General features: G+C 42.7%; 1 protein-coding gene and 1 non-coding gene across 3 annotated transcripts; one reads left to right on the top strand and one right to left on the bottom strand.

Annotated features, from left to right (window-relative positions):
- The first annotated feature begins 20 nt into the window (after positions 1 to 20).
- GPRASP2 (G protein-coupled receptor associated sorting protein 2) lies at positions 21 to 27,461 on the top strand. Of its 2 annotated transcripts, XM_052663253.1 has the most exons (5): positions 21 to 236; positions 23,459 to 23,522; positions 23,625 to 23,688; positions 23,869 to 23,945; positions 24,270 to 27,461. In XM_052663253.1, exon 5 carries the CDS (start codon positions 24,593 to 24,595, stop codon positions 27,128 to 27,130), a length of 2,538 nt encoding a protein of 845 aa, XP_052519213.1. In that variant the 5' UTR covers positions 21 to 236; positions 23,459 to 23,522; positions 23,625 to 23,688; positions 23,869 to 23,945; positions 24,270 to 24,592; the 3' UTR covers positions 27,131 to 27,461. The 2 variants fall into 2 exon arrangements, with proteins under 2 accessions (XP_052519213.1, XP_052519214.1); XM_052663254.1 differs by lacking the exon at positions 23,869 to 23,945.
- TRNAC-GCA (transfer RNA cysteine (anticodon GCA)) lies at positions 12,486 to 12,557 on the bottom strand. The gene has a single exon. It is a non-coding gene; the product is annotated as a tRNA-Cys (tRNA).

The raw sequence follows: 27,461 nt of genomic DNA, 5'->3' as shown, positions 1-27,461 counted from the left end.
CTGTAAGAGGAGTGGTAGGATGTAACGTGGGTGGGTGTGTGTCTCTTCATGCTGCACTAGCCTGAAAACGAATTCCTCAGGTGCCCAGGATTACGGTAATTGTTGGCAGAGGACACAATCCCTCAGCCACTCGCGAGCGTCAGCCGGGGCCTGATTTTCGTCCAGGAGCTCAAGAGGCCGGAAGTCATCCTGAGGGAGGCGTATGTGGAGAGAAGCAGCGGCCGCTGTTGGAGGAGGTGGGTTCGAGGCCGGCCGGGAAATAGCATCCATGGGAGGTGGTGGTAGAGACTAGATCCTTGTGGAGGAAGCGCCTGGGACCTTCGTGCTCCCTCCTGCTCCCTCCTGCTTTCTGAATGCCCCTCACCCCACCCAGCGTGGCGTGACTGTTTTCTCCGTTTGGGTAGGGGAGGTGGACACGAGGAAGCAGTTGGCTTCAGGGGCGCCCAGAAAGAGGACATGGTGAAGTGACAATACGTGAACACCCAATTTGCGTACACCCATAGTGCTGGCTCTGGAGAGGCAGGGATGGGATCTTTGAGGTACCATACCCCTTCCTTCCTCCCATCCAGTTGGCACTATCTCTTCTATCTGTCAGACAGTGGGGATGACTGGACTCAATATTGCAAGCAAGTTAGTGGTGGGAATGGGTATGAGGTTGATCAGAGAGTGATGGAACTGACTTTTGCTCTAAGATTCCAGGCGCCTGGAGATGCAAGAGAGGCATGAACCTCAACCTGGGCAGCTCTAGTATAGTGGAGAGAGGACACACTCATGAGGAAGGAACCTAGACTGCTTTGGGCCCTTCACATAGTGGTTCTCATTGGGATATCTGCAAGCTTTTCAACCCTCAAGAGGATCCCTGGATCTCAACCCAGGCGGCAGCATCCTGGGGATCTGCCCTGGAAATGAGATTCTGAAAGGGCTTAGTCGCCTTGCACCCTCAGCAGTTCCCATCCAGAGACACCAGGGTCATTGTTCTACCTGCTCCATCTGAGGCTCCCTCCCTTTCAGTCTTGGGCCTAGAGGAGGGTCTTTCTGGGAACCACCTACAGGAACTGCTTTATGAATTTTCTCACAGGTTCCCTTCCACTGACTCTTTCCTCTTTTCCTTGTTTTTGTTTTCTGGCCAATGCCTCTTGGTGGTTTGCATCTATCCTTAGTGATACTCCCTTATTTGTGCTAATCCATTTTGATCAGAGCTCAGCTTTATGAGGCATTTCCAGGATACCAAAGTCTTTTTAGGAGAGTATAGTTAGAAAAAAATTTGACTAATCCCTCTTTACCTCTTTATCTGCACATTTTACAGATTTAAAGCCAATTAGTACATAGCTTGGAGAAGGCAATGGCACCCCAACTCCAGTACTCTTGCCTGGAAAATCCATGGACGGAGGAGCCTCGTAAGCTGCAGTCCGTGGAGTCGGACAGGACTGAGCAACTTCACTTTCACTTTTCACTTTTCACTTTCATGCATTGGAGAAGGAAATGGCAACCCACTCCAGTGTTCTTGCCAGGAGAATCCCAGGGACGGGGAAGCCTGGTGGGCTGCCGTCTGTGGGGTCGCACAGAGTCGGACATGACTGAAGCGACTTAGCAACAGCAGCAGCAGTACATAGCAATCTTTTTCATTTTTTGCAGCTGCATAATCCTCCATTGTGTCACTGCTATGTGTTAATCACTCAGTCGTGTCCAACTCTTTGTGATCCCATGAAGTGTAGCCTGCCAGGTTCCATGGAATTCTCCAGGCCAAAATACTGGAGTGGGTTGCCATTTCCTTCTCCAGTCACTGCTATAATTTGTTCAGTTACTCTCCTGTATATGGGTATTTCTTTCCAATATTTTGCTGTTGCAACAGTGTTGGAAGAATAACCTTGTGCAGTTATAATTTTTGTATGGTTAGAGGTAGATTCCTAGAAGAGGATATTTGGTCAAATAATAAATGCCTATGTAGTTTTATTAGCTATTCTGAGATATCCCTCCAAAAGGATATTACAAATTTTTATTACCATCAGCAGTTTATGAGTTGTCTGTTTCCCTCCAGCCTTGCCAATAAATTTATTATCCTTTTGATGTTTGTTATCTAGTGATGTCATCTCTCTCATTCTTGATATCAGTAATTGTGTCTTCTCTTTGGTTTTCCTTTATCATTCTGGCTAGAGGCTGATCAATTTTATTGACCTCAACAAACTAGTGTTTAATTTTATTGATTTTAAAAGTTTTGTGTTTTCTATTTTTTATTGGATTTTTTTTTCTTTTGTTTACTTTGTGTTTGTTACTATTCTGTTTCCAGCTACTTGAAATAGAAGCTGAGGTCAATTAATTTGAGCTCATCATTTTTCTAATATAGGCATTTTAGTATTGTAAATTTTCCTCTAATACTGCTTAAGCTGCATCCCACAAATTTTGATATGTTGTGTTTTCATTTTTCAATGGAAATTATATACTAATTTCTTTTTAATTTTCTTCTCTTATCCAACAATTATTTAGAAGTAGGCTATGTAATTTCTAAATACTTGAGGCTTTTCCAGATGTGTTTCAGTTATATATTTCTACAGTACTGACCTGGTCAGAGAACTTACTCTGTATGGTCTGAATCTTTTTAATTTATTGAATGTTCCTTTATGGCCCAGAATATGGTCTATTTTAGTAAATATACCGATTGCACTTGAAAAAATTGTGTATCTTTCTGTTGTCCTGTGAACTTTTCTATAAATGTCAGTTAGGTCTAGTTAGTTCATAACCTTGTTTAAGTCTTCTGTTATATATCTTTACTTATTTTGTCTGTACTTGTGCTGAAATCTGACTGCAGTTATGGTTATGCCTCTCTCCTTGACAGTCTATCACAGTATTTTTGCTGTTACTGTTTTTTAATATACTACTAGATTCAACTTGCCAGTTTTTTTCATTTTTTTATTAATGATACTGACCTATGATTTTATATTTTAATGCTGTAGTTTTCTTATTATAGTTTCAAGATTATATTAGCTTCATTAAATGAGTTAGGATAGCTTTTGTTCTTTTTCTGGTCTCAGGAAGAGTTTGTATAACAAAGAATATCTGTACCTTGAATATACCTTAGAACATCTTTCTTTATTTTATTTTTATTTTTACTTTATTTTACTTTACAATACTGTATTGGTTTTGCCATACATTGACATGAATCCGCCACGGGTGTACATGAGTTCCCAATCCTGAACCCCCCTCCCACCCCATATCATCTCTCTGGATCATCCCCGTGCACCAGCCCCAAGCATCCTGTATCCTGTATTGAACATAGACTGCTGATTCGTTTCTTACATGATAGTATACATGTATCAGTGCCATTCTCCCAAATCATCCCACCCTCTCCCTCTCCCTCAGAGTCCAAAAGTCCATTCTATACATCTGTGTCTCTTTTGCTGTCTTGCATGCAGGGTTATCATTACCATCTTTCTAAATTCCATATATATGCATTAGTATACTGTATTGGTGTTTTTCTTTCTGGCTTACTTCAATCTGTATAATCGGCTCCAGTTTCATCCATCTCATTAGAACTGATTCAAATGTACTCTTTTTAATGGCTGAGTAATACTCCATTGTGTATACGTACCACAGCTTTCTTATCCATTCATCTGCTGATGGACATCTAGGTTGTTTCCATGTCCTGGCTATTATAAACAGTGCTGCGATGAACATTGGGGTACATGTGTCTCTTTCAATTTTGGTTTCCTTGGTGTGTATGCCCAGCAGTGGGATTGCTGGGTCATATGGCAGTTCTATTTGCAATTTTTTAAGGAATCTTCACACTGTTCTCCATAGTGGCTGTACGAGTTTGCATTCCCACCCACAGTGTAAGAGGGTTCCCTTTTCTCCACACCCTCTCCAGCATTTGTTGCTTGCGGACTTTTGGATTGCAGCCATTCTGACTGGTGTGAAATGGTACCTCATTGTGGTCTTGATTTGCATTTCTCTGATAATGAGTGATATTGAGCATCTTTTCATGTGTTTTTTAAAACCTTTTTAACTAATGCCTTTTAGGGTAGAACATACATTATATAGCACTTTACAGATCACACAAAATAGCCTTTCACAGACATCTTCACCATAGCTTATTCACACAGTTCCTTGCACCTGGAGAGGTCAACTTTCTTATTCACTTGTCCTTTTTCACTCATCTCCAGCCCCGTGTAATCTCTGTTAGAGGCCTATCCATTCTTCAAAGATTTTCTAGAAGGCCATCTATCCCCTTCATAGTGACACTGCTGATCCCTTTCACCAGTTGCATGAACTCTCACCTTCAGGTGTTTAGTGCTTATCCATTTGGTCATGCCTACTCAAGAGTCAAGCAAGGACTTCTTCCTTTAGGATGGGGCTGTGGGCTGGGTAATCTGTCTTAGAAATGTATAGTGAACTTAGTAGATACATATGTGTATAAGCCATCAGCAAAATTTTTAAGCCTTTTACTAATGGAATTGGGGAACATGGTACTGCCTTGTTATTTTGGTATTATTAATGAGGTTAAACCTACTTTCAGATGTTTCAGAGGTTAAACCTAGACAGTTGGGTTTTCTTTTTGTAAGCAGAGTATTTATAAGCTTTTATCATTTGCCTTTTAGAGGTTCTTGGTTTAGAGGTTCTTAGAAGTTCAAGAACTTCTTATTGATTTCTACATACACACAAGCCTGTGAATAGTCCAGAGAATTTTGAAAGAAAAATAATATGGAAGTTGGAAAGTGTTTTTCCCACAAGGAATTTTAAAATTTTTGTCAAATCTCTTGACAGGTAGAACTACTTGGGAAAAGTTAAATGGAATACAGGTAGAGAGCCCATATGTCTCCACATATATGTGGGTATTTATATTAGGGTGACAGTTCAAATTCATGGAGAAAAGCGAAAGATTCAGTAGCAGGATACACAAGGCTCAGTATACAGTTGTACTCACAGCTATGATTTATTACAAAAGAATGCAAAACCAAATCAGTGAAAGGAAAGAAGTGCATGGAGCAAAGTTCAAAAGAAACTGCTGCAAACTTCCAATATTTCTCTCCCAGGGGAGTCTCACAGGATACACTTAATTCCTTCAATAATTTATGACAACATGTGTGAAATATTATTTATCAAGGAAGCTTATTAGATATTCAGCACCCAAGATTTGAGGGAGGTACCTTTTGTCTAGCATGCACCAAAATTCGAGACTCCCAGAAGGAAAAAAGGTATTAATATTTAGCATAAACTGTATTGTTCGCACAAAGAGTTTAGGCACAGTGAGCCAATCATAATCTGTTTTGGGAATAGTGGACACCTTCTTTAAATTCAAGTTAACAGAATCCAACCAAAGGCCAGCCTTGCAAGTCTTTATAAAGCTTGCAATCTTACATCTTCTATGCTAACTCTTTTCTACACACTTGGTGAATGGTGTTAGAATAGTTAGCTAATCATTTGGGGAAACAGATAATGTTATATCACAATACATGTAATCAAATTCCAGGAAGATATCTTAAATATTTCAAAAGATGCAGAAGGATAAAGAAAAATAAATACTCATTTACCTAGAATGAATTTTGACTTGTGATATGTAGAGGGCAATGCAGATGGATTCTTTCCACTTAATACCAGTATGTTTTATTAAATAACATGCCCCTACTCCAACAATTTCCCATGTCTCTTTTATAGTATATGGTTATCTTCAAATATGTTTCTGAGGTAAGTTCTCTTTGGTGTTAGAAGCATACAGGCTTACTTATTGCAGTTTATAATAAATATTGTGGGTTATCTGAAATGTAATATCTATAGTTCATACCTGATTACTTTCCAATTAATATTGCCATTTAATCTTATCTTTAATATTATTATATTGATTAAGGTAGAGGGTTACTAGTATTCTCATATAACTCCTTTGAAATTCTCTTGGAGTTTCAAAAAGGAAAAGTGTGTTGGCCAGGCCAAAGACTATCTCTCTATGTTGCTATGTCAGATAGCATAATTTTTTTCTCATGACTGAATTTTATTTACATATATGAATAAATGTTATATATATATATATATAGTCATATATAACAGGTTCTTTGTCAGTTCATCTGTCAGTGCATATTTAGGTGGTTTCTGTGTCTGTCTATTGTGAGTAACGCTGAAATGAACACGGAAGTACAGATATCTCTTAAAGAGAGTGATTTCATTTCCTTTGAATATATACACCAAAGTGGGATTACTGGATCATGTGGTGATTAAAAAAAAAAAAGTTTTGAAAAGCCTCCATGCTGTTTTCCATAGTAGCTGCACTAATTTACATTCCCACCAACAGTGTATAAGAGTTTGCTTTTATTTATATTCTTGTCAACATATGTTATCCCTTGTGTTTTTGATAGTCGTCATTCTAACTGGTTGAAATGATACCTCATTGTGATTTGATTTGCATTTTCCTGATGACTAGTAATGTCATCTTTTCATGACACTAGTGATGTCATCTTTTCATGTAACTGTTGGCCATTTATATCTCTTCTGTAGAAAACTAATTATTCAGGTTCTTTACCAATTTTAAAATCAGATTATTAGTTTTACTATTCAATTGTATGATTCCTGATATGTTTTAGATATTAGTGAAAGAGAAAGTGTTAATCTCTTGGTCGTGACCGACTCTTTGCAACCCCATGGAACGTAGCCTGCCAGGCTCCACCGTTCATGGAATTCTCCAGGCAAGAATCCTGGACTGAGTTGCTATTCCCTTCTTCAGGGGATCTTCCTGACCAGGAGTCGAACTTTCATCTCCTGCATTGCAGACAAATTCATTACCACAGAACCACCTGAGAAGCCCTCTGTTAATGTAGAGTATCTCATTTGTTGATTTGTATATGATGAACCATGCTTTCATTGCAGATATAAATCTCACTTGATCATGGAATATGATCCTTTCAATGTACTGTTGAATTCAGTTTGCTACCATTTTCTTTGGAATATTTGCATATAAAAATATTTTCATTGGAGAATAATTACAATATTATGATGGTTTTTGCCATGCATTGACATGAATCAGCCACAGGTATACATGTGTGCCCACTATCCTGAACCGCCCTCCCACCTCCCTCCCTACCCAGTCCTTCTGGATTGTCCCAGACCACCGGCTTTGGAAACCCTCTTCATGCATTGAACTTGACTGGCATCTGTTTTACATATGGTAATATGCATGTTTCAATGCTATTCTTTCAAATTATCCCACCCTTGACTTCTTCCACTGAGTCCAAAAGTCTGTTCTTTATATCTGTATCACCTTTGCTGCCCTGCATGTAGGATCATTGTTACTGTCTTTCTAAATTCCATATATATGCATTAATATATGGTATTTTGGAGAAGGCAGTGGCACCCCACTCCAGTACTCTTGCCTGGAAAAGCCCATGGACAGAGGAGCCTGGTGGGCTGCAGTCCACGGGGTCGCTAAGAGTCGGAAAGGACTGAGCGACTTCACTTTCACTTTTCACTTTCATGCATTGGAGAAGGAAATGGCAACCCACTCCAGTGTTCTTGCCTGGAGAATCCCAGGGACAGGGAAGCCTGGTGGGCTGCCATCTCTGGGGTCGCACAGAATCGGACACGACTGAATCTGTTTAGCAGCAGCATACAGTATTTGTCTTTCTCTGTCTTACTTCATTCTGTATAATAGGTTGCAGTTTCATCCACCTGATTAGAACTGACTCAAATGCATCAAATGCACTCCTTTTTATAGCTGAGTAATATTTCATTCTGTATATGTACCACAACTCCCTTATCCTTCTGCTGGAGAATATCTCTAGCTTCCTTCCATGTCCTAGCTATTATAAATAGTGCTGAAATGAACATTGGGGTACATGTGTCTTTTTCAATTCTGATTTCTTCAGGGTGTATGCCTAGCAGTGGGATTGCTGGGTTGTATGGCAGTTCTATTCCCAGTTTTTTAAGGAATCTCCACACTTTTCCACAATGGCTGTACCAATTTGCATTCCCACCAACAGTGTAAGAGGCTTGCCTTTTCTCCACACCATCTCCAGCACTTACTGTTTGTAGACATTTTGACGGTGGCCATTCTGATTTGTGTGAGATGATACCTCATTGTAGTTTTGATTTGCTTTTCTCTAATAATGAGTGATGTTGAGCATCCTTTCATGTGTTTATTAGCCATCTCTATGTCTTCTTTGAAGAAATATCTGTTATTTTGCCCACTTTTTGATTGGGTTGTTCATTTTTCTGCTATTGAACTGCATGAGCTGCTTGTATATTCTGGAGATTAATTCTTTGTCAGTTGCTTCATTTGCTATTATTTTCTCCCATTCTGAGGTCTGCATTTTCACCTTGCTTATAGTTTCCACATTGTGTAAAATCAAGCAAGTTTAATTAGGTCCCATTTGCTTATTTTTGTTTTTATTTCCATTACTCTGGGAGGTGAGTCCTAGAGGATTTGCTGTGATTTATGTCAGAGATTTATGTTTTCCTCTAAGAGTTTTATAGTTTCTGGTCTTACATTTAGATCTTTAATTCATTTTGAGTTTCTTTCTGTGTATGGTGTTAGAAAGTATTCTAGTTTCATTCTTTTAAAGGTGCTTGACCAGTTTATCCAGCACCACTTGTTAAAGAGATTGTTTTTTTCTCCATTGTATTGCTTTGCCTCCTTTGTCAAAGGTAAGGTGTCCATAGGTGTGTGGATTTATTTCTGGGCTTTCTGTTTTGTTCCATTGATCTATATTTCTGTCTTTGTGCCAATCCAATGCTGTCTTGATGACTCTAGCTTTGGAGTATAGTCTGAAGTCACGAGGGTTGATTCCTCCAGTTCCATTCTTCTTTCTAAAGATTGCTTTTGCTGTTTAAGGTTTTTAGTGTTTCCATACAAATTGTGAAATTATTTTTTCTAGTTCTGTGAAAAATATCATTGGTAGCTGATAGGGATTGCACTGAATCTATAGATTGCTTTGGGTAGTATACTCATTTTCACTATGTTGATTCTTCCAATCCATGAACATGGTATATTTCTCCATTTATATGTGTCATCTTTGATTTCTTTCATCAGTGTTTTAGATTTCTATATATAGATCTTTTGTTTCTTTAGGTAAGTTTATTCCTACCTATCCTTTTCGATGCAATGGTAAATGGGATAGCTTCTTTAATTTCTCGTTCTGTTATTTCATTGTTAGTGTATAGCAATGCAAAGGATTTCTGTGTACGAACTTTTTATCCTGCAACTTTACTACATTCATTGAAGAGCTCTATTAATTTTCTGTCTATATCTTTAGGGTTTTCTATGTACAGAATCATGACATCTGCAAACAATGAGAGTTTTACTTCTTTTCCAATCTGGATTCTTTTCATTTATTTTTCTTCTATGAATGCTGTGGCTAGGACTTCCAAAACTATGTTGAATGTGGGCACTGTAGTCCTGTTACTGATTTTAGAAGAAGTGCTTACAAATTTTCACCATTAAGGATAATGTTTGCTGTGGGTTTGTTGTATATGGCTTTTATTATGTGGAGGTATGTTCCTTCTATGCCTGCTTTCTGGAGAGTTTTTGTCATAAATGGGTGTTGAATTTTGTCAAAGCCTTTCTCTGTATCTTTTGAGATAATCGTGGTTTTTATCTTTGAATTTCTTAATATGGTGGATCACATTGGTTGATTTGCAAATAGTGAAGAATCCTTGCATCCCTGCATCTTGTTCTCATGAGTGGGGCCACGCTCAGTAAATTTTTAATTGAATTTTTCTGTTGATGGTTGGAGCTGTGTTCCCTCCCTGCTATTTCAGTTCAGTTCAGTTCAGTTCAGTTCAGTCTCTCAGTCCTGTCCAACTCTTTGCAACCCCATGGACTGCAGCACGCCAGGCCTCCCTGTCCATCACCAACTCCAAGTTTTTATGCAAACTCATGTCCATTGAGTCGGTGATGCCATCCAACCATCTCATCCTCTGTCATCCCCTTCTCCTCCCAGCTTCAATCTTTCCCAGCATAAGGGTCTTTTCAAATGAGTCAGCTCTTCACATCAGGTGGCCAAAGTATCGGAACTTCAGCTTCAACATCAGTCCTTCCAATGAACATTCAGGACTGATTGCCTTTAGGATGGACTGGTTGGATCTCCTTGTCGTCCAAGGGACTCTCAAGAGTCCTTACCAACACCACAGTTCAAAAGCATCAATTCTATGGTGCTCAGCTTCTTTATAGTCCTACTCTCACATACATACATGGCTGCTAGAAAAACCATAGCGTTAACTAGATGGACCTTTGCTGACAAAGTAATGTTTCTGCTTTTTAATAGGCTGTCTAGGTTGGTCATAACTTTTCTTCCAAGGAGTAAGCGTCTTTTTATTTCATGGCTGCAATCACCATCTGCAGTGATTTTGGAGCTCAACAAAATAAAGTCTGACACTGTTTCCACTGTTTCTTCATCTATTTGCCATGAAGCGAGGGGGCCAGATGCCATGATCTTACTTTTCTGAATGTTGAGCTTTAAGCCAACTTCTTCACACTCCTCTCACTTTCATCAAGAGGCTCTTTAGTTCTTCTTCACTTTCTGCCATAAGGGTTGTGTCATCTGCATATCTGAAGGTATTGATATTTCTCCCAGCAGTCTTGATTCCAGCTTGTGCGTCATCCAGCCCAGCGTTTCTCACGATGTGCTCTGCATATAAGTAAAATAAGCAGGGTGACAATATACAGCCTTGACATACTCCTTTTCCTATTTGGAACCAGTCCGTTGTTCCATGTCCAGTTCTAACTGTTGCTTTGTGACCTGCATACAGATTTCTCAAGAGGCAGGTTAGGTGGTCTGGTATTGCCATCTCTTTCAGAATTTCCCACAGTTTATTGTGATCCACACAGTCAAAGACTTTGGCATAGTCAATAAAGCAGAAATAGATGTTTTTCTGGGATTCTCTTGCTTTCTTGATGATCCAGCAGATGTTGGCAATTTGATATCTGGTTCCTCTGCCTTTTCTAAAACCCACTTGAACATCTGGAAGTTCACGGTTCACATATTGTTGAAGCCTGGCTTGGAGAATTTTGAGCATTACTTAAAAGCGTGTGAGATGAGTGCAATTGTGTGGCAGTTTGAGCATTCTTTGGCATTGCCTTTCTGAGGGATTCAAATGAAAACTGACCTTTTCCAGTCCTGTGGCCACTGCTGCATTTTCCAAATTTGCTGGCATATTGAATGCAGCACTTTCACAACACCATCTTTTATGAGTTGGAATAGCTCAACTGGAATCCCATCACCTCCACTAGCTTTCTTCATTGTGATGCTTCCTAAGGCCCACTTGACTTCACATTCCCGGATGTCTGGCTCTAGGTGAGTGATCACACCATTGTGATCATCTGGGTCATGAAGATCTTTTTTTGTATAGTTCTTCTGTGTATTCTTGCCACCTCTTCTTAGTATCTTCTGCTTCTGTTAGGTCCATACCATTTCTGTTCTTTATTGAGCCCGTCTTTGCATGAATTTTCCCCTTGGTATCTCTAATTTTCTTGAAGAGATCTCTAGTCTTTCCCATTCTGTTCTTTTCCTCTATTTCTTTTCACTGATCACTGAGGAAGGCTGTCTTATCTCTCCTTGCTGTTCTTTGCAACTCTGCATTCAAATGAGTATATCTTTCCTTTTCTCCTTTGCTTTTTGCTTCTCTCCTTTTCACAGCTATTTGTTAGGCTTCTTCCCCTGCTATTTACCTGGGGTAAACTATGGTGGAGGTAATGAAGATAATGGTGACATCCTTCAAAAGAAGGAGTCCTATTATTATTCTTGCCTTGAGAACCCATGAACAGTATGAAAAGGCAAAAAGATAAGACACTGAAAGATGAACTCCCCAAGTCTGTAGGTGCCCAATTTGCTACTGGAGATCAATGAAGAATAACTCCATAAAGAATGAAGAGATGGAGCCAAAGCAAAAACAACACTCAGTTGTAGATGTGCCTGGTGATAGAAGCAAACTGGGACTCTGTGAAGAGCAATATTGCATATGAACCTGAAATATTAGGTCCATGAATCAAGGCACATTGGAAGTGGTCAAACAGGAGATGGGAAGAGTGAACGTTGACATTTTAGGAATCAGCGAACTAAAATGGACCAGAATGGGTGAATTTAATTCAGATGACCATTATATCTACTACTGTGGGCAAGAATCCCTTAGAAGAAATGGAGTAGCCATCATAGTCAACAAAAGAGTCTGAAATGCAGTACTTGGATGGAATCTGAAAAGGAACATAATGATCTCTGTTTGTTTCCAAGGCAAACCATTCAGTATCACGGTCATCCAAGTCTATGCCCCGACCAGTTATGCTGAAGAAGCTGAAGTTGAATGGTTCTATGAAGACCTATAAGACCTTTTAGAACTAACACCCAAAAAAGATGTCCTTTTCATTAGAGGGGTGTTAAAAGTTAAAGTGAAGTCGCTCAGTCGTGTCCGACTCTTTGCAACCCCATGGACTGTAGCCTACCAGGCTCCTCTGTCCATGGGATTTTCCAGGCAAGAATACTGGAGTGGGTTCCCATTTCCTTCTCCAGGGGATCTTCCCAACCCAGGGATCGAACCTGGGTCTCCTGCATTGCAGGCAGATGCTTTACCCTCTCAGCCACCAGGGAAGTCCTTCATTAGAGGGGACTATAATGCAAAAGTAGGAAGTCAAGAAACACCTTGGCGTTGGATTGCAGAATGAAGCAGGGCAAAGCCTAATAGAGTTCTGCCAAGAGAACACACTGGTCATAGCAAACACCCTCTTCCAACAACACAAGAGAAGACTCTACGCGTGGATATCACCATATGGTCAATATTGATATCAGATTGATTATATTCTTTGCAGCCAAAGATGGAGAAGCTCTCTACAGTGAGCAGAAAGAAGACAGGGAGATGACTGTGGCTCAGATCATCAATTCCTATTTGCAAAATTCAGACTTAAATTGAAGAAAGTAGGGACAACCACTAGACCATTCCAGTATGACCTAAATCAAATCCCTTACAATTATACAATGTAAGTAAGAAATAGATTTAAGGGACTAGTTCTAATAGAGTGCCTGATGAACTAAGAACGGAGGTTTGTGACATCGTACAGGAGACAGGGATCAAGAACATCCCCAAGAAAAAGAAATGCAAAAAAGAAAAATGGCTGTCTGAGGAGGCCTTATAAATAGCTGTGAAAAGAAGCAAAAAGCAAAGGAGAAAAGGAAAGATATACCCATTTGAATGCAGAGTTCCAAAGAACAGCAAGGAGAGATAAGACAGCCTTCTTCAGTGATCAGTGCAAAGAAATAGAGGAAAACAATAGAATGAGAAAGACTAGAGATCTCTTCAAGAAAATTAGAGATACCAAGGGAAAAATTCATGCAAAGATGGGCTCAATAAAGAACAGAAATGGTATGGACCTAACAGAAGCAGAAGATACTAAGAAGAGGTGGCAAGAATACACAGAAGAACTATACAAAAAAGATCTTCATGACCCAGATGATCACAATGGTGTGATCACTCACCTAGAGCCAGACATCCTGGAGTGTGAAGTCAAGTGGGCCTTAGGAAGCATCACAACGAAGAAAGCTAGTGGAGGTGATGGGATTCCAGTTGAGCTATTCCAATTCATAAAAGATGGTGTTGTGAAAGTGCTGCATTCAATATGCCAGCAAATTTGGAAAATGCAGCAGTGGCCACAGGACTGGAAAAGGTCAGTTTTTATTTGAATCCCTCAGAAAGGCAATGCCAAAGAATGCTCAAACTGCCACACAATTGCAGTCATCTCACACACTAGTATGGAGAAGGCAATGACACCCCACTCCAGTACTCTTGCTTGGAAAATTCCATGGACAGAGGAGCCTGGTGGGCTGCAGTCCATGAGGTCGCAAAGAGTTGGACATGACTGAGTGACTTCACTTCACTTTTCACTCCCATGCATTGGAGAAGGAAATGGCAACCCACTCCAGTGTTCTTGCCTGGAGAATCCTAGGGACAGAGGAGCTTGGTAGGCTGCCATCTCTGGGGTCGCACAGAGTCGGACATGACTGAAGCGATGCAGCAGCAGCAGCAGCAGCAGCAGCAGCAGCAGCAGCAGCAGCACACACTAGTAAAGTAATGCTCAAAATTCTCCAAGCCAGGCTTCAAAAATATGTGAACCGTGAACTTCCAGATGTTCAAGCTGGTTTTAGAAAAGGCCGAGGAACCAGAGATCAAATTGCCAACATCCTCTGGATCATCAAAAAAGCAAGAGAATTCCAGAAAAACCATCTATTTCTGCTTTATTGACTATGCCAAAGTCTTTGACTGTGTGGATCACAATAAACTGTGGAAAATTCTGAAAGATATGGCAATACCAGACCACCTAACCTGCCTCTTGAGAAATCTGTATGCAGGTCACGAAGCAACAGTTAGAACTGGACATGGAACAACAGACTGGTTCCAAATAGGAAAAGGAGTATGTCAAGGCTGTATATTGTCACCCTGCTTATTTAACTTATATGCAGAGCACATCATCAGAAACTCTGGGCTGGAAGAAGCACAAGCTGGAATCAAGACTGCTGGGAGAAATATCAATAACCTCAGATATGCAGATGACACCACCCTTATGGCAGAAAGTGAAGAAGAACTAAAGAGCCTCCTGATGAAAGTGAAAGAGGAGAGTGAAAAAGTTGGCTTAAAGCTCAACATTCAGAAAAGTAAGATCATGGCATCTGGTCCCCTCGCTTCATGGCAAATAGATGAAGAAACAGTGGAAACAGTGTCAGACTTTATTTTTTGGGGCTCCAAAATCACTGCAGATGGTGATTGCAGCCATGAAATAAAAAGATGCTTACTCCGTGAAGAAAAGCTATGACAAACCTAGACAGTATGTTAAAAAGCAGAGACATTATTTCACCCAAAAGATCCATATAGTCAAAGCTATTGCTTTTCCAGTAGTCATGTGCGGATGTCAGTTGGACCATATGGAAATCTGAACGCCAAAGAATTGATGCTTTCTAACTGCGCTGCTGTAGACGACTCTTGAGAGTTCTTTGGACAGCAATGAGGTCAAACCAGTCAATCCTAAAGGAAATCAAGCCTGAATAGTCATTTGAAGGACTGATGCTGAAGTTGAAGCTCCAATACTTTGGCCACCTGATGTGAAGATTCAACTCAATGGAAAAGACCCTAATGCTGGGAAAGATTGAGGGCAGCAGGAGAAGGTGACTGAGGATGACATCGTTGGATGGCATCATCAACTAACTCAATGGACATGAGTTTGAGCACAGTCTGGGAGATAGTGAAGGACAGGGAAGCCTTGCATTCTGCAGTCCAGAGAGTTGCAAAGAGTCGGGCATAACTGAATAACTGAACAACAATAACTAGGCTCAGACACATCTTTTATTAATCAAAATAGGAACTATTACAGTAAACAAATTATTACTGATGAGAAATAAGTTTGTTTATTCCTTTAGCATAAAAATTCATGATTTGGGATTCGACAACATCCTGGAAAGCATATTCTGCATCCTGCTGATTGTGGAAGCTCTTTCCCTGCAAAAAGCCTGAAGAAGTGGTAGTCGGTTGGTGAGAGGTCAGGTGAATATGGCAGATGAGGCAAAACTTGAAGCATTAGTTGTGCGAAGTGTGGTTGGGTGATGTCATGGAGAAGAATTTGGCCCTTTCTGTTGACCAATGCTGGCTGCAGGCATTGCAGTTTTCGGCACATCTCATCAATTTGCTAAGCATAATTCTGAGATGTAATGGTTTCACCGGGATTCAGAAAGCTGTAGTGGTTCAGACTGCTAGCAGACCACCAAACAGTGACCATGATATTTTTTTGGCGCAGGTTTGACTTTGGGAAGTGTTCTGGAGTATCATCCAACCACTGAGCTGGTCATCACTGGTTGCTGTATACCATCCACTTTTCATAGCATGTCACAGTCTACCTGATTGAGAAATGGTTTGATGTTGCATAGAGTAAGAGAAGAGGACACTTTGAAACAATGATTTTTTAAATTTTTGGTCAGCTCATGAGTCACCCACTTATCGAGCTTTTTCACCTTTCCAGTTTGCTTCAAATGCCGAATGACCGTAGAATAGTTGATGTTGAGTTCTTCGGCAGCTTCTCGTGTAGTTGTAACAGGATCAGTTTTGATTGCTCTCGGTTGGTGTTAACTTCTGATGGCCGGCCACTGAGCTCATCTTCAAGGTTCTTTTCTCCTTTGGAAAATTTCTTGAACCACTGCTGTGCTGTATGCTTGTTAGCAATTCTTGGACCAAAGGCATTGTTGATGTTGCAAGTTGTCTCACTGCTTTATGACCCATTTTGAACTGGAATAAAATCTCTCAAATTTGCTTTTTGTGTAACATCATTTCCATAGTCTAAAATTAATATTAAATAAATAGCAAGTAATGTTATTGGCAATGTCATTGGCAAGAAAACACAGACTAATGTGCATTAAATGATGTATAACATAACCACATTTAAGAATGTATTCCAATATCAAAGGCAAATGTCAACAATGCAAAAACTACAATTACTTTTGCGCCAGCCTAATAGAATGGTCATCTACATGCAAAAGAAAGTCTATACTCATATATTACATCTTTCACTATTATTAACTTAAAATGGATCATAGACTTACATGTAAAAGACAAAACTGTAAAACTCCTAGAAGAGAACATAGTAAAAGATCTAGGTAACTTTGTGTTTGGCAAGGACTTTGTAGATAAAACATAAAACATGTGATCCATGAAAGAAAACATTGGTAAGTTGAACTTAATTAAAGATAAATCTTCTCTGCAAAATACTGTATTAATAGGATGAAGACAAGTGGAGATTGAGAAGAAAAGTGTTGCAAAACAGAATTTAATAGACTAGTATCCAAAATATACAAAAAAACTTTAGTAATAAGATAGCAATCAATGCCGTTTTAAAAGGGGGGATGATCTGACCAGATGATTGACAAATAAAATATACAAATTAGCATATGTAAAGATGCTCAACATCAGAGGGCATTCAGTTCAGTTCAGACGCTCAGTCGTGTCTGACTCTCTGCGACCCCATGATTCGCAGCACACCAGGCCTCCCTGTCCATCACCATCTCCTGGAGTTCACTCAAACTCACGTCCACCGAGTCAGTGATGCCATCCAGCCATGTCATCCTCTGTCGTCCCCTTTTCCTCCTGCCCCCAATCCCTCCCAGCATCAGAGTCTTTTCCAATGAGTCAACTCTTCACATGAGGTGCCCAAAGTACTGGAGTTTCAGCTTTAGCATCATTCCTTCCAAAGAACACCCAGGGCTGATCTCCTTTAGAATGGACTGGTTGGATCTCCTTGTGGTCCAAGGGACTCTCAAGAGTCTTCTCCAGCACCACAGTTCAGAAGCATCAATTCTTCAGTGCTCAGCCTTCTTCACAGTCCAACTCACATCCATACATGACTACTGGAAAAACCATAGCCTTGACTAGACGGACCTTTGTTGGTAAAGTAATGTCTCTGCTTTTGAATATGCTATCTAGGTTGGTCATAACTTTTCTTCCAAGGAGTAACTGTCTTTTAATTTCATGGCTGCAGTCACCATCTGCAGTGATCAGAGGGCATTATGGAATTGGAAATTAAAACAACAGAAAATAGGACTTCTCTTGTGGCTCAGTGGTCAAGAATCTGGCTGCCAATGCAGGAAACATAGGTTCAATCCCTAGTCTGCGAAGATCCCATGTGCCACAGAGCAACTAAGCCCATGCGTCACAACTATTGAGCCTGACCTCTAGACCCCAGGAACCACAAGTATTAAAGCCAGTACACCCTAGAGCCTGTGCTTAGCAACAGAAAAGCCACTGCAGTGAGAAGCCTGTGCATCACAACTAGAGAGTAGCCCTCGCTTGTCACAACTGGAGAAAAGCCCACATAGCAATGAAGACTCTGCATAGCCAATAAATAAATAAAATAATTTTAAAAAACAGAAAATAGCCAAGTTAAGCTTAATAGACAAAAACTAGTCTATGTCCATGGTGAGTAAGAGGGAAGAGGCGTAGATCATATGTGTTGCATAGGCAAGGGATATGCTACTGTGAAAGTTCATGTGCATAGTAAGTATGTAGGAGGAGGGGTTGGGGCAGAATGGTAGGTATGATGTAGCACAGCTGTCTGTATCCTAGGCTTAATGCTTGGGGCTATTGGGTTCTGTGATTTAGATATAAGAGGCAAGTCAGGATTACACAGGACTGGTGGAGGCATAGGGGAGTGGAACTTTGGCCATCAGAATTTATTAGACTGGAATCCATTTTGTTATTGTTGAGTAGCTCAGCGGTGTCTGACTCTTTGTGACCTCAGGGACTGTAGCACACCAGGCTTCCCTGTTCTTCACCATCTCCTGGAGCTTGCTCAAACTCATGGACATTGAGTCAGTGATGCCATCCAACCATCTTGCCCTCTGTCATCCCCTTCTCCTCCTGCCTTCAATCTTTCCCAGCATCAGGGTCTTTTCTAATGAGTCAGGCTCTTCGATTCAGGTGGCCAAAGTATTGGAGCTTCAGCTTCAACATCAGTCCTTCCAATGACTCTTCAGGGTTGATTTCCTTTAGGACTGACTGGTTTGATCTCATTGCAATCTAAGGGACTCTCAAGAGTCTTCTCCAACACCACAGTTCAAAAGTGTCAATTCTTTGGTGCTCAGACTTCTTTATAGTCCAACTCTCACATCCATACATGACTACTGGAAAAACCATAGCTTTGACTATATGAACCTTTGCTGGCAAAGTGATGTCTCTGCTTTTCAATACACTGTCTAGATTTGTCATAGCTTCTCTTCCAAGGATCAAGGAAAGTGAAAGTGAAGAAGTAGCTCAGTCGTGTTTGACTCTTTGTGACCCCATGGACTATAGCCTACCAGGCTCCTCCCTCCATGGGATTCTCCATGGCAAGAATACTGGAGTGGGTTGCCATTTCCTTCTCCAGGGGATCTTCCCGACCCAGGGATCAAGCCCAGGTCTCCTACATTGCAGGCAAATGCTTTAACCTCTGAACCACTAGGGAAGTTTAAGCAGCAAGCATCTTCTAATTTCATGGCTGCAATCGCCACCTGCAGTGATTTTGGCGCCCAAGAAAACAAAGTCTGTCACTGTTTCCATTGTTTCTTCATCTAGTTGCCATGAAGTGATGGGATCGGATGCCATGATCTTAGTTTTCTGAATATTGAGTTTTAAGCCAGCTTTTTCACTCTCCTCTTTCACCTTCATCAAGAGGTTCTTAATTCCTCTTTGCTTTTTGCCATCAGGGTAGTGTCATCTGCATATCTGAGGTTATTGATGTTTCTACCAGCTTGTGCTTCATCCAGCCTGGCACTTTTCATGATATACTCTGCATATAAGTTAAATAAGCAGGGTGACAATAGACAGCCTTGACGTACTCCTTTCCCAATTTTGAGCCAGTCCTTTGTTCCATGTCTGGTGCTTGACCTGCATACAGGTGTGGCAGGAGGCAGGTAAGGTGGTCTGGCATTCTTTTTAAGAATTTTCCACAGTTTGTTGTGATCCACACAGTCAAGGGCTGTAGCGTAATCAATGAAGCAGACGTAGATGTTTTTCTAGAACTCTCTTGCTTTTTTGATGATCCAACGTATCATTTCATTTAGGATGAAATAAATACTGCTTACCAGTCAGGCAGATATAAGTCAGCATTCTTCTAATATTTAAAGCTTTTCTTTTCCCCATTGACTTTAAAGATGAAACAATTCATCCAAGCTGGTTTCCTCACATGTAACATGAAGGTAATAGTTTATTTCAATAATAGTTCATACCGTCCAATATTTTTGTGAATTAATACACAAAATGTTTAAAATAGGACCTTCCTCGGTTCAATAAATGTTAATGAGTTGTACTGTCTGTTGTCTAAATGAATTAACAATAAAATATCTAACAGACATTTCAAAATCTCACAGTATAGTCTGTCAGCTAGTAGTAGATTCACTCTTCTGTCAGTATCTTGAAATCAAGATTTCACTATATCCCGAATTACCACATAGGATTGCTAATATGACTTTGGATAAATCTGTAAATTTTTAGAAAAAAAATTAATAAGAATGAAACTACAAGTAAAGGTCACCTCCATGGGAGTGGAGATTTCTTTTTTGTTTGTGCCAAGGACAAAGTAGATGCTCATATATATATTCGTTGAATGAATGCAAGGCACCAGCCACTTGAAGGAGGAGAAAGAACAGTTCAGAGAGGCAAAGAGATTCACATACACCCACAGATCTCGGCAGAGCTCAGACTCCCTTCTTTAAGCCTGGCATTCACCCGAGAGAGAGTATATTTTGGAACAAAGAAAACATAATCCACAATTCAGCTAAGGCCATTCAAAGAGCACAGTGAAAGACTTTCCTGTGACAACTGACATCTGTTGTCTCTAGATACAGTATAGAATTGTCTCTAGATTTTTTCCTGTTATCTAAATATTGTACAGTTATCATGTCTGACTCTTTGTGACCCCAATAATAAGTATCTAATAACAAGTAAAAGCTGATAGGTAAATATATGAAAATTCATGGTAAGAATAATGTTCCCTTTTCATTCTGGTAAGCATCAGTGATTTTTCAGTAAATAGGGACTTTCTCCAAGTTGAACCTCAGAGGACTGCAAAATCCTCTCCTTTAGCAAAGAGAGAAGGTTGTTAAGAGAGTTGTTATAGTGGTGAGTGGTGAGAGATGAGCCCCCAAATTGATCCTCCCAGGGCATGAAGCCCAATTTGAGTGAAGAGGAATGGAAGTCAGGATGGTGACTGAATTCCATGCCTACTGTTGCTGTAACAAATTATCACAATATTGCTGGCTTATAAAAATAAAAATACTGAAGGTTGCACATAGGAAAGGGTTTCACTGGTCTGAAATAAAGGTGATAGGAGGACTTCATTCTTCCAAGAGGTCCTAGAGGAATCTGTCTCCTTGCCTTTTCCACTTTCTGGGTCTGCATGTGGGCCTTGGCCTCTGGCTTCCTTCTTCAAAACCAGCGACATCCTATCCACTGGTGGCATCTTGTATGCAACTTCACTGTGACACTAAATCTTCTGCCTGCTTCTTCCACGTTTAAAGTAGCCTTCCATGGCATTGGCCAAGATAAAGCAATGTAATCTTCCTTTACATTCAGATGATTAGCAATCTTAATTCCATCTGCGACCTTAATTCTCCTGTGCAAGGTAACATCATATATTTACAGGTTCTGGAGAACAGGACATGGACGTTTTGGGGGGACTTTTGTTCAGCCTACCAAAGCGAGGGTGCCATTTAGTTGGGTTTTAAAATGGGCAACAATACCAACAGGTTTGTGTTCAACCAGAGATGTTCTTAACCACGGTTGCTCTTTGCCCAACGGAGCACAAATGAAGGGGATGGAGACTGCAGGGAGGACATAGAAGTGCAGGAATCAGGATTCAAGAACCAGCAGATTAGTGTCTTGGGGAAGCAGGTGCCTGGTGGGGCCAACTCCAAACAATGGCTGGGGGAAGTAGACTGGTGTGTATGGCAAGCGTGTGAGATCCCAATTGGTTCTAATCCTTGGCGTATTCCCACCCTGCCAAAGATGAGGAGCCCTTGGAATCCCCTGCAAGAGATGACCTGACAGAAGCCAGGAAGAGCCAGGACTGCCCCTACATGGTGCCGGACCCCTGGCTGTGGGGTGAGAAACAGCATTGTCTGAGCAGGTGCGGGTCCTGTCAGGGAAAGGTCCTCTTTCCTGGGCAACTGTGGGGACAGTGAAATGGTAAAGTGTGCCACCACAGCGACTGAGAGGACAGCAGTGTGGCAGAAAGAATGAGGACACTGGCGCAGACAAGTGGTTTGTCTCCTCAGCCAGAGGTCTGTCAGGGGCTGCCTTCCCTTAGAAGAGGGGCAGGGGCTCGGCCGCCACAGGCGCCCCCTCCCACTTTCCTCCAGCCCCTGAAGGTGAAAGCAGCCCCCCGTGCCCAAGAAGCATGGCCGGAGTGATGGAAGGGAGGGGACGAACACCGAAAAGTCTGCAGGTTCACACACACAGACACAGACACACACTGCGGGGCGGCCTGTATCCATCCGCTGCTCCCTGCAGTGCGACCCCTCGCGACCCTCCCGGCCCCGGCCCGCGACCCCTCTACGCTGCAGGGCCAGAGGCGTGGGGGTGGTCACCCCACGGGGGGAAGCGGAGGGCTGGCGTGGCCCCGCCCCTCAGGTTGGCGTTCTTCCCGGCCCCGCCCACTCTGGGTCGGAACTACGGTGGGCCTGCGAGGGGGCGTCGAGCCCATTCGTGCCGTATCCCTCCGCCCCTCTTCCCGACACCCTCGCCGCGAGCCGTCGGTGTCGCAGCCTGCGCAGCCCCTACCCGGTTTGGCGCAGCGGCGCGGGAGGTGGGGACGCTTCTTTTCCATTCCGCCCGCACGGCGAGCGGTGGGAAGCGAGAGGAGAGCTGCGACCCTGCGCCTGCGAAGGCAAGTGGGGGGTGTCGTGGGGCGACGAGCGGCTCACAGCCTGTCCCTGGCAGCGTGAGGACGGGGAGGCGAGCGGAGCGGGATCTTTAAAGAGATGCGCAGCGCTGGGGGACCCCTGGCCCTGACACGACGGCGACCGGCGCGGGCCGGGCCCGAGGCCGCGGGGTCTTGGCTGTAGGGGTTCCCTCGGATGCTGGGGAGTCGTGCGGCGCGGACTAGTCCCTGACGGGCTTTCCGGGTGCCTGTGCCCCGCCCTCGACTTGCCTGTGCGGGGAGAGGGCTGTGCGGGAAGCTGCTATGGGCGAAATGGCGGAGGGAGCCCAGGTGGGCGCTCCGAGGAGGTCGCCGGAGCTGGGACGGGAGCAGCCCGGGCTATGATCCTGCCAAGGGGCTTGCCGGACCCCTCGTGCCGGGTGCTGTCCTTTCCCACAGGCACCTTTTTGACGCCAGAGTCTACTGTCTGTGCAGTAGGTCTGGCAGTTTCAGGCCACGGGTTGCATCTGTAGAGAGGCTTGAGGAAAACGAAGGACGGGGAAAAGACCTGTTTTTCTGAAGGTGTATGGGGGGCGGGGGTGGGCAGCAGCCGTTGACTGGACATCTGAATCGGGGTGGGGTGATTGCGACCAGCACAGGTCAGGCATGCAGGAATATTTTGTAAATTTCTTGTCTACCAGGGTTTTACACAGTTCCCTTGCCTTCCTTCCTCTTCGCAGTCCAGAATTGGGGGTGGAAAAAATGAACTGGGAGGTAAAGGTGGGACAGAAATCATAAATTCAGGTGCCACTGCACAACCTGTTTTCTAGAATATGTGGGCACCCTTCCCCCAATTTATGCTGCGTAAGGCAAAGGGATGTGGCGCACCTAGTGGTGAATCCTCGTAATAGGAGAAGGGAGTAATGCGAAAAATGTGACGTCAAGAGATGCTGTTTGTTATCTGGACTGCTGAAATACCGGACCTAAATAAAATGAGAATATTCTACTAAGAGGACTCTAAATATTGAAAGACAGCATATGAATTTCCATACTCGGTGTTGGTCTGTCCACCAGCCTCTTAGTTGCTACCTTGGTCTTCTGACTGTCTTTTTCATCTTTTGTCCATAGACTGTCTTTAAGACTGGTTACTTCTGCAAGGAAGGAAAGAAGGAAGAGACTGAAATCTCTGAAGGTCTGTGCAAAGAGGAGCAATGCAGGGGACAGCTACAGAGGAAGATTGACAAGTGTTTTCCATCTAGTTGGGTGTCGCTGATTCACATCTCCTCTCTTTTAGATTTGCATGCTGCTGCAGAATCCCTTGACCATTTCCTGTCCTGCAGGAGTGTTAGGATTGTTGGGTAGGTGTGCATTGGGCAGTGAATGGGAGGAGCAGACCAGAGAGCAGGGACCAAGAGAAAGAAAACATTAGACAAATTAGACACTTAAACAAAAAGAGGGATTTGTATCCAGGGTCAGGGTGTCTGCCTGTCAACCAAGCAGTCAGACTCCATTTTTACTGTATGTTTATTTATCCATAGGACAGCCTGCTGTTTGCATAAGGCCTAATACCACTGAAACAAAACAAGGAGAGGAAGATTGTGCCACATTAGTGCAGGTATGAGAGTGGGTACAGCTTTTGGGTGAGGTAGTAAAGACAAACACAGGTCCAAGAGTGATTAGGGTCTGGTCTTGGGGCTCCTCAGCCTCTCCCATTGCCAAGATACTTTCACACTATTTATGCATGTGTGTTGTAGCGAGCAAAGCAATGTGGCATCTCTGGAGTTAGAGTATGTTTGGGTAAAATGAGGATGACAGAGAGACTTTCTAATAGCCTGACTTTCCCACCAAGCTTTTAAGGTCCAGTCTCTCTGTGTGAGTTTTTGCATGGAGTGACACAGTTGGAAGAGATTCAATGTCCCATGTTATTCTTGCTTCCTAGATTGACTTCCAGTGGCAGCTCTGGTGGTGTTGGAATTGCTGCTGACCATCACCATCGACAGGTCTGCACCCTGCCCTGGGGAACCATCCATCCTCTCCCAGCTTGGTTGGTCTTCTGCACCCTGTGATATTGGCTGGGACTGGTATTGGAAAGGAGGCTGATTGAGTTCTGGACTGGTGTTGACTCTTAACTTTTGTTTCTACCTCTATTGTCTGAATCATCTAGAGATTACACAGTGTGAGGATTCAGAACTGTGACAGATCTGTGGTAGAGACTGAGACTTGGATTGAGGTATTTAACCAGGTCTTTTCTGTAACTGTACTATGACTGGGGCTGAAGTTGAGCCTGTTGCCCAGGCCAAGCCTGAAAAGAAGCCTGGAGAAGAGGTTGTAGGTGGGGCTGAGAGAGAGAATGAAGTTCCAATGGTGGTCAGACCAAAGGTTAGGAACCAGGCAACATCTGGGGCAAGGTCCAAAACTGAGTCCAAGGCAATGGCTGGGGCAAGGCCTAAAACTGAGTCACAGACAGTGGCTGGAGCAAGGCCCAGAACGGAGTTGCAGCCAATGGCTGGGGCAAGGCCTAAAACTGAATTCCAGGCAATGGCAGGAGCAAGGCCCAAAACTGAGGCCAGGGCAGTAGGCAAGGCACGTCCTAAGACTGAAGCCAGGGCAATCCCTGGAGCAAGACCCAAAGATGAAGCCCAAGTTTGGGCTCAGACTGAATTTGGGGCTGAGGCAATGTTGCAAGCAGAGGGCATGCCCCAAACCAGTGTAGTAGCCTGGCCATTGGTCAGTACCGAGTCTGGGTCAGTCACTAAACCTATGGCCCTATCCGTGGATAGGGAACTGGTCAATGTGGACAGTGAGACCTTTCCTAGCTCCCAGGTTCAGACAGGAATCCAACCCTGGTTTGGGTCTGGGGAGGAAACTAGTATGGGGTCTTGGTGCTATCCCAGGGCTAAGGCCAGAGAGGAGGCTTCTAGTGAGTCTGGATTCTGGTCAGCAGATGAGACCTCTACAATGTCGTCTTTTTGGGCTGGAGAAGAGGCCAGTATCAGATCATGGCCTAGGGAAGAGGCCAATACCAGGTCTAGGCACAGGGCCAAACATCAGCCTAATCCCAGATCCAGGCCCAGATCCAAGCAAGATCCCTTTATTGATTCCTGGTCTGGGTCTGAGGAGGAGTCTGGCAACCCATTCTGCTTGTGGGCTGGAGAAAATACCAATAACTTGTTCAGGTCCAGAATCAGGGATGAGGCAAATATGAGGTCCAAGCTCCGGGCAAAAAGAGAGGACTTCTTTGAATCTGAGTCTGAAGATGAGTACTATAAGGAATCTTGGTTTTTGCCTGAAGAAGAGGCCAATAGTAGATTCAGACCCAGAGACAAGGAAGAGCCTAATACTGTCTTGAAGCCCAGGACCCAGAAAGTTGTTAATAACAGTGACAGGGTCAAACAAGAACCCAGGTTTGAGGAGGAGGTCATTATTGGGTCCTGGTTCTGGGCAGAAAAAGAGGCCAGTATGGAGGCTGGAGCTTCAGCCATCTGTGAATCTGAGGCAGGGGCTGAGGAGGGAGCCATTGGTGGATCGTTGTTCTGGACTGAGGAGAATTCTAGTTTGGGAGCTGTGGCCAGAGAAGAGACCAGACCAGAGTCTGAAGAAGAGGCCATATTTGGGTCCTGGTTCTGGGACAGGGATGAGGCCTGCTTTGACTTAAATCCTCGTCCTGTGTACAAGGCTAGTCCCAGGTTCAGAGATGCAGCTGAGGAAGAAGTTAACGTATCTTCCAGGCCCAAAACCTGGGAAGAGGTCACTGTCGAATTCAAACCTGGTCCTTGTCATGGGGTTGGCTTCCCATCCCCAAGCCCATTTAGAATTCCTGAAGAAGCAACAACATCTGTATACACTGAACTATTTGAGGGAAAGCCCAAGAATGTGGAAGTTACCCCAGAAGGGGAAGAGCAGGAATCTTTGCTTCAGTCTGATCAACCTGACTCTGAGTTCCCATTTCAATATGATCCATCCTACCGGTCAGTCAGGGAAATTCGGGAGCATCTTAGGGCCAAGGAGAGTGCACAGCCTGAGAGTTGGTCCTGCAGCTGCATACAGTGTGAGCTTAAAATTGGTCCTGCAGAGTTTGAAGAACTCCTCCTATTAATGGACAAAATACGAGATCCTTTTATTCATGAAATATCTAAGATTGCAATGGGTATGAGAACTGCTTCTCAATTTACTCGTGATTTCATTCGTGATTCAGGTGTTGTCTCACTTATTGAAACCTTACTCAATTATCCCTCCTCCCGAGTTAGGACAAGTTTTCTGGAAAATATGATTCACATGGCTCCACCTTACCCAAATCTGAACATGATTGAGACATTTGTGTGTCAAGTGTGTGAGGAAACCCTTGCTCATAGCGTGGGTTCCCCTGAGCAGGTGCTTGGGTTAAGGATGCTTAGACACCTCACCTCAACTACTGACTATCACACACTGGTTTCCAATTATATGTCTGGATTTCTTTCCTTATTAACCACAGGCAATGCAAGAACAAAGTTTCACGTTCTGAAAATGCTATTGAATTTGTCTGAAAATCCCATGGTGGCAAAAAAACTGTTTAGTGCCAAGGCTCTATCAATATTTGTGGGTCTCTTTAACATAGAAGAGACAAATGATAACATTCAAATTGTTATTAAAATGTTTCAGAATATCAGTAATATTATAAAAAATGGAACAATGGCCTTAATTGATGATGATTTCAGTCTTGAGCCGCTTATTTCTGCGTTCCATGAATTTGAGAAGTTAGCTGAGGAACTGCAAGTCCAAATAAACAATCAAAGTGATCCTGAGGTGGGACAGCAAAGCTAATATGATTATCCACCTGCCTCTGATCAGCCTTATGTTCCCAAAGAACCCTGAGTAGTGCTTTGGTTTTCAGTCTGGTTTTTTATTGTAACTTATACTTTAATGCTGATGTTAACGTTGTCCAATTCTTTGTTTGAGCTGGATCATTTTGTGGATGCCAAATGATTATTAGTGCTGAAAAAATTTGTTGATATTTGTCTTGCTGTCCAGATTGCTGTATTTTTCAGTATTGAGCTTCTAGTGAACTGAGCCGCCTGTGTAAGTTACCGTGCTATTCATTGTTTAAACATATTGTTCTCTATTTGAGTCAGTGTTTTAAATAAAGTTCTGTGTG

This window comes from Budorcas taxicolor, chromosome X, assembly GCF_023091745.1.
Source record: "Budorcas taxicolor isolate Tak-1 chromosome X, Takin1.1, whole genome shotgun sequence".
NCBI classification, from domain to species: Eukaryota; Metazoa; Chordata; class Mammalia; order Artiodactyla; family Bovidae; genus Budorcas; species Budorcas taxicolor.
The sequence above is the reverse complement of the archived record's forward strand: the minus strand, read 5'-3'. Positions and strand labels throughout refer to the sequence as shown.

Excerpts from the sequence above, each read along its gene's own strand:
- GPRASP2 (XM_052663254.1), top strand. The coding sequence starts at position 24,593 with ATGACTGGGGCTGAAGTTGAGCCTGTTGCCCAGGCCAAGCCTGAAAAG.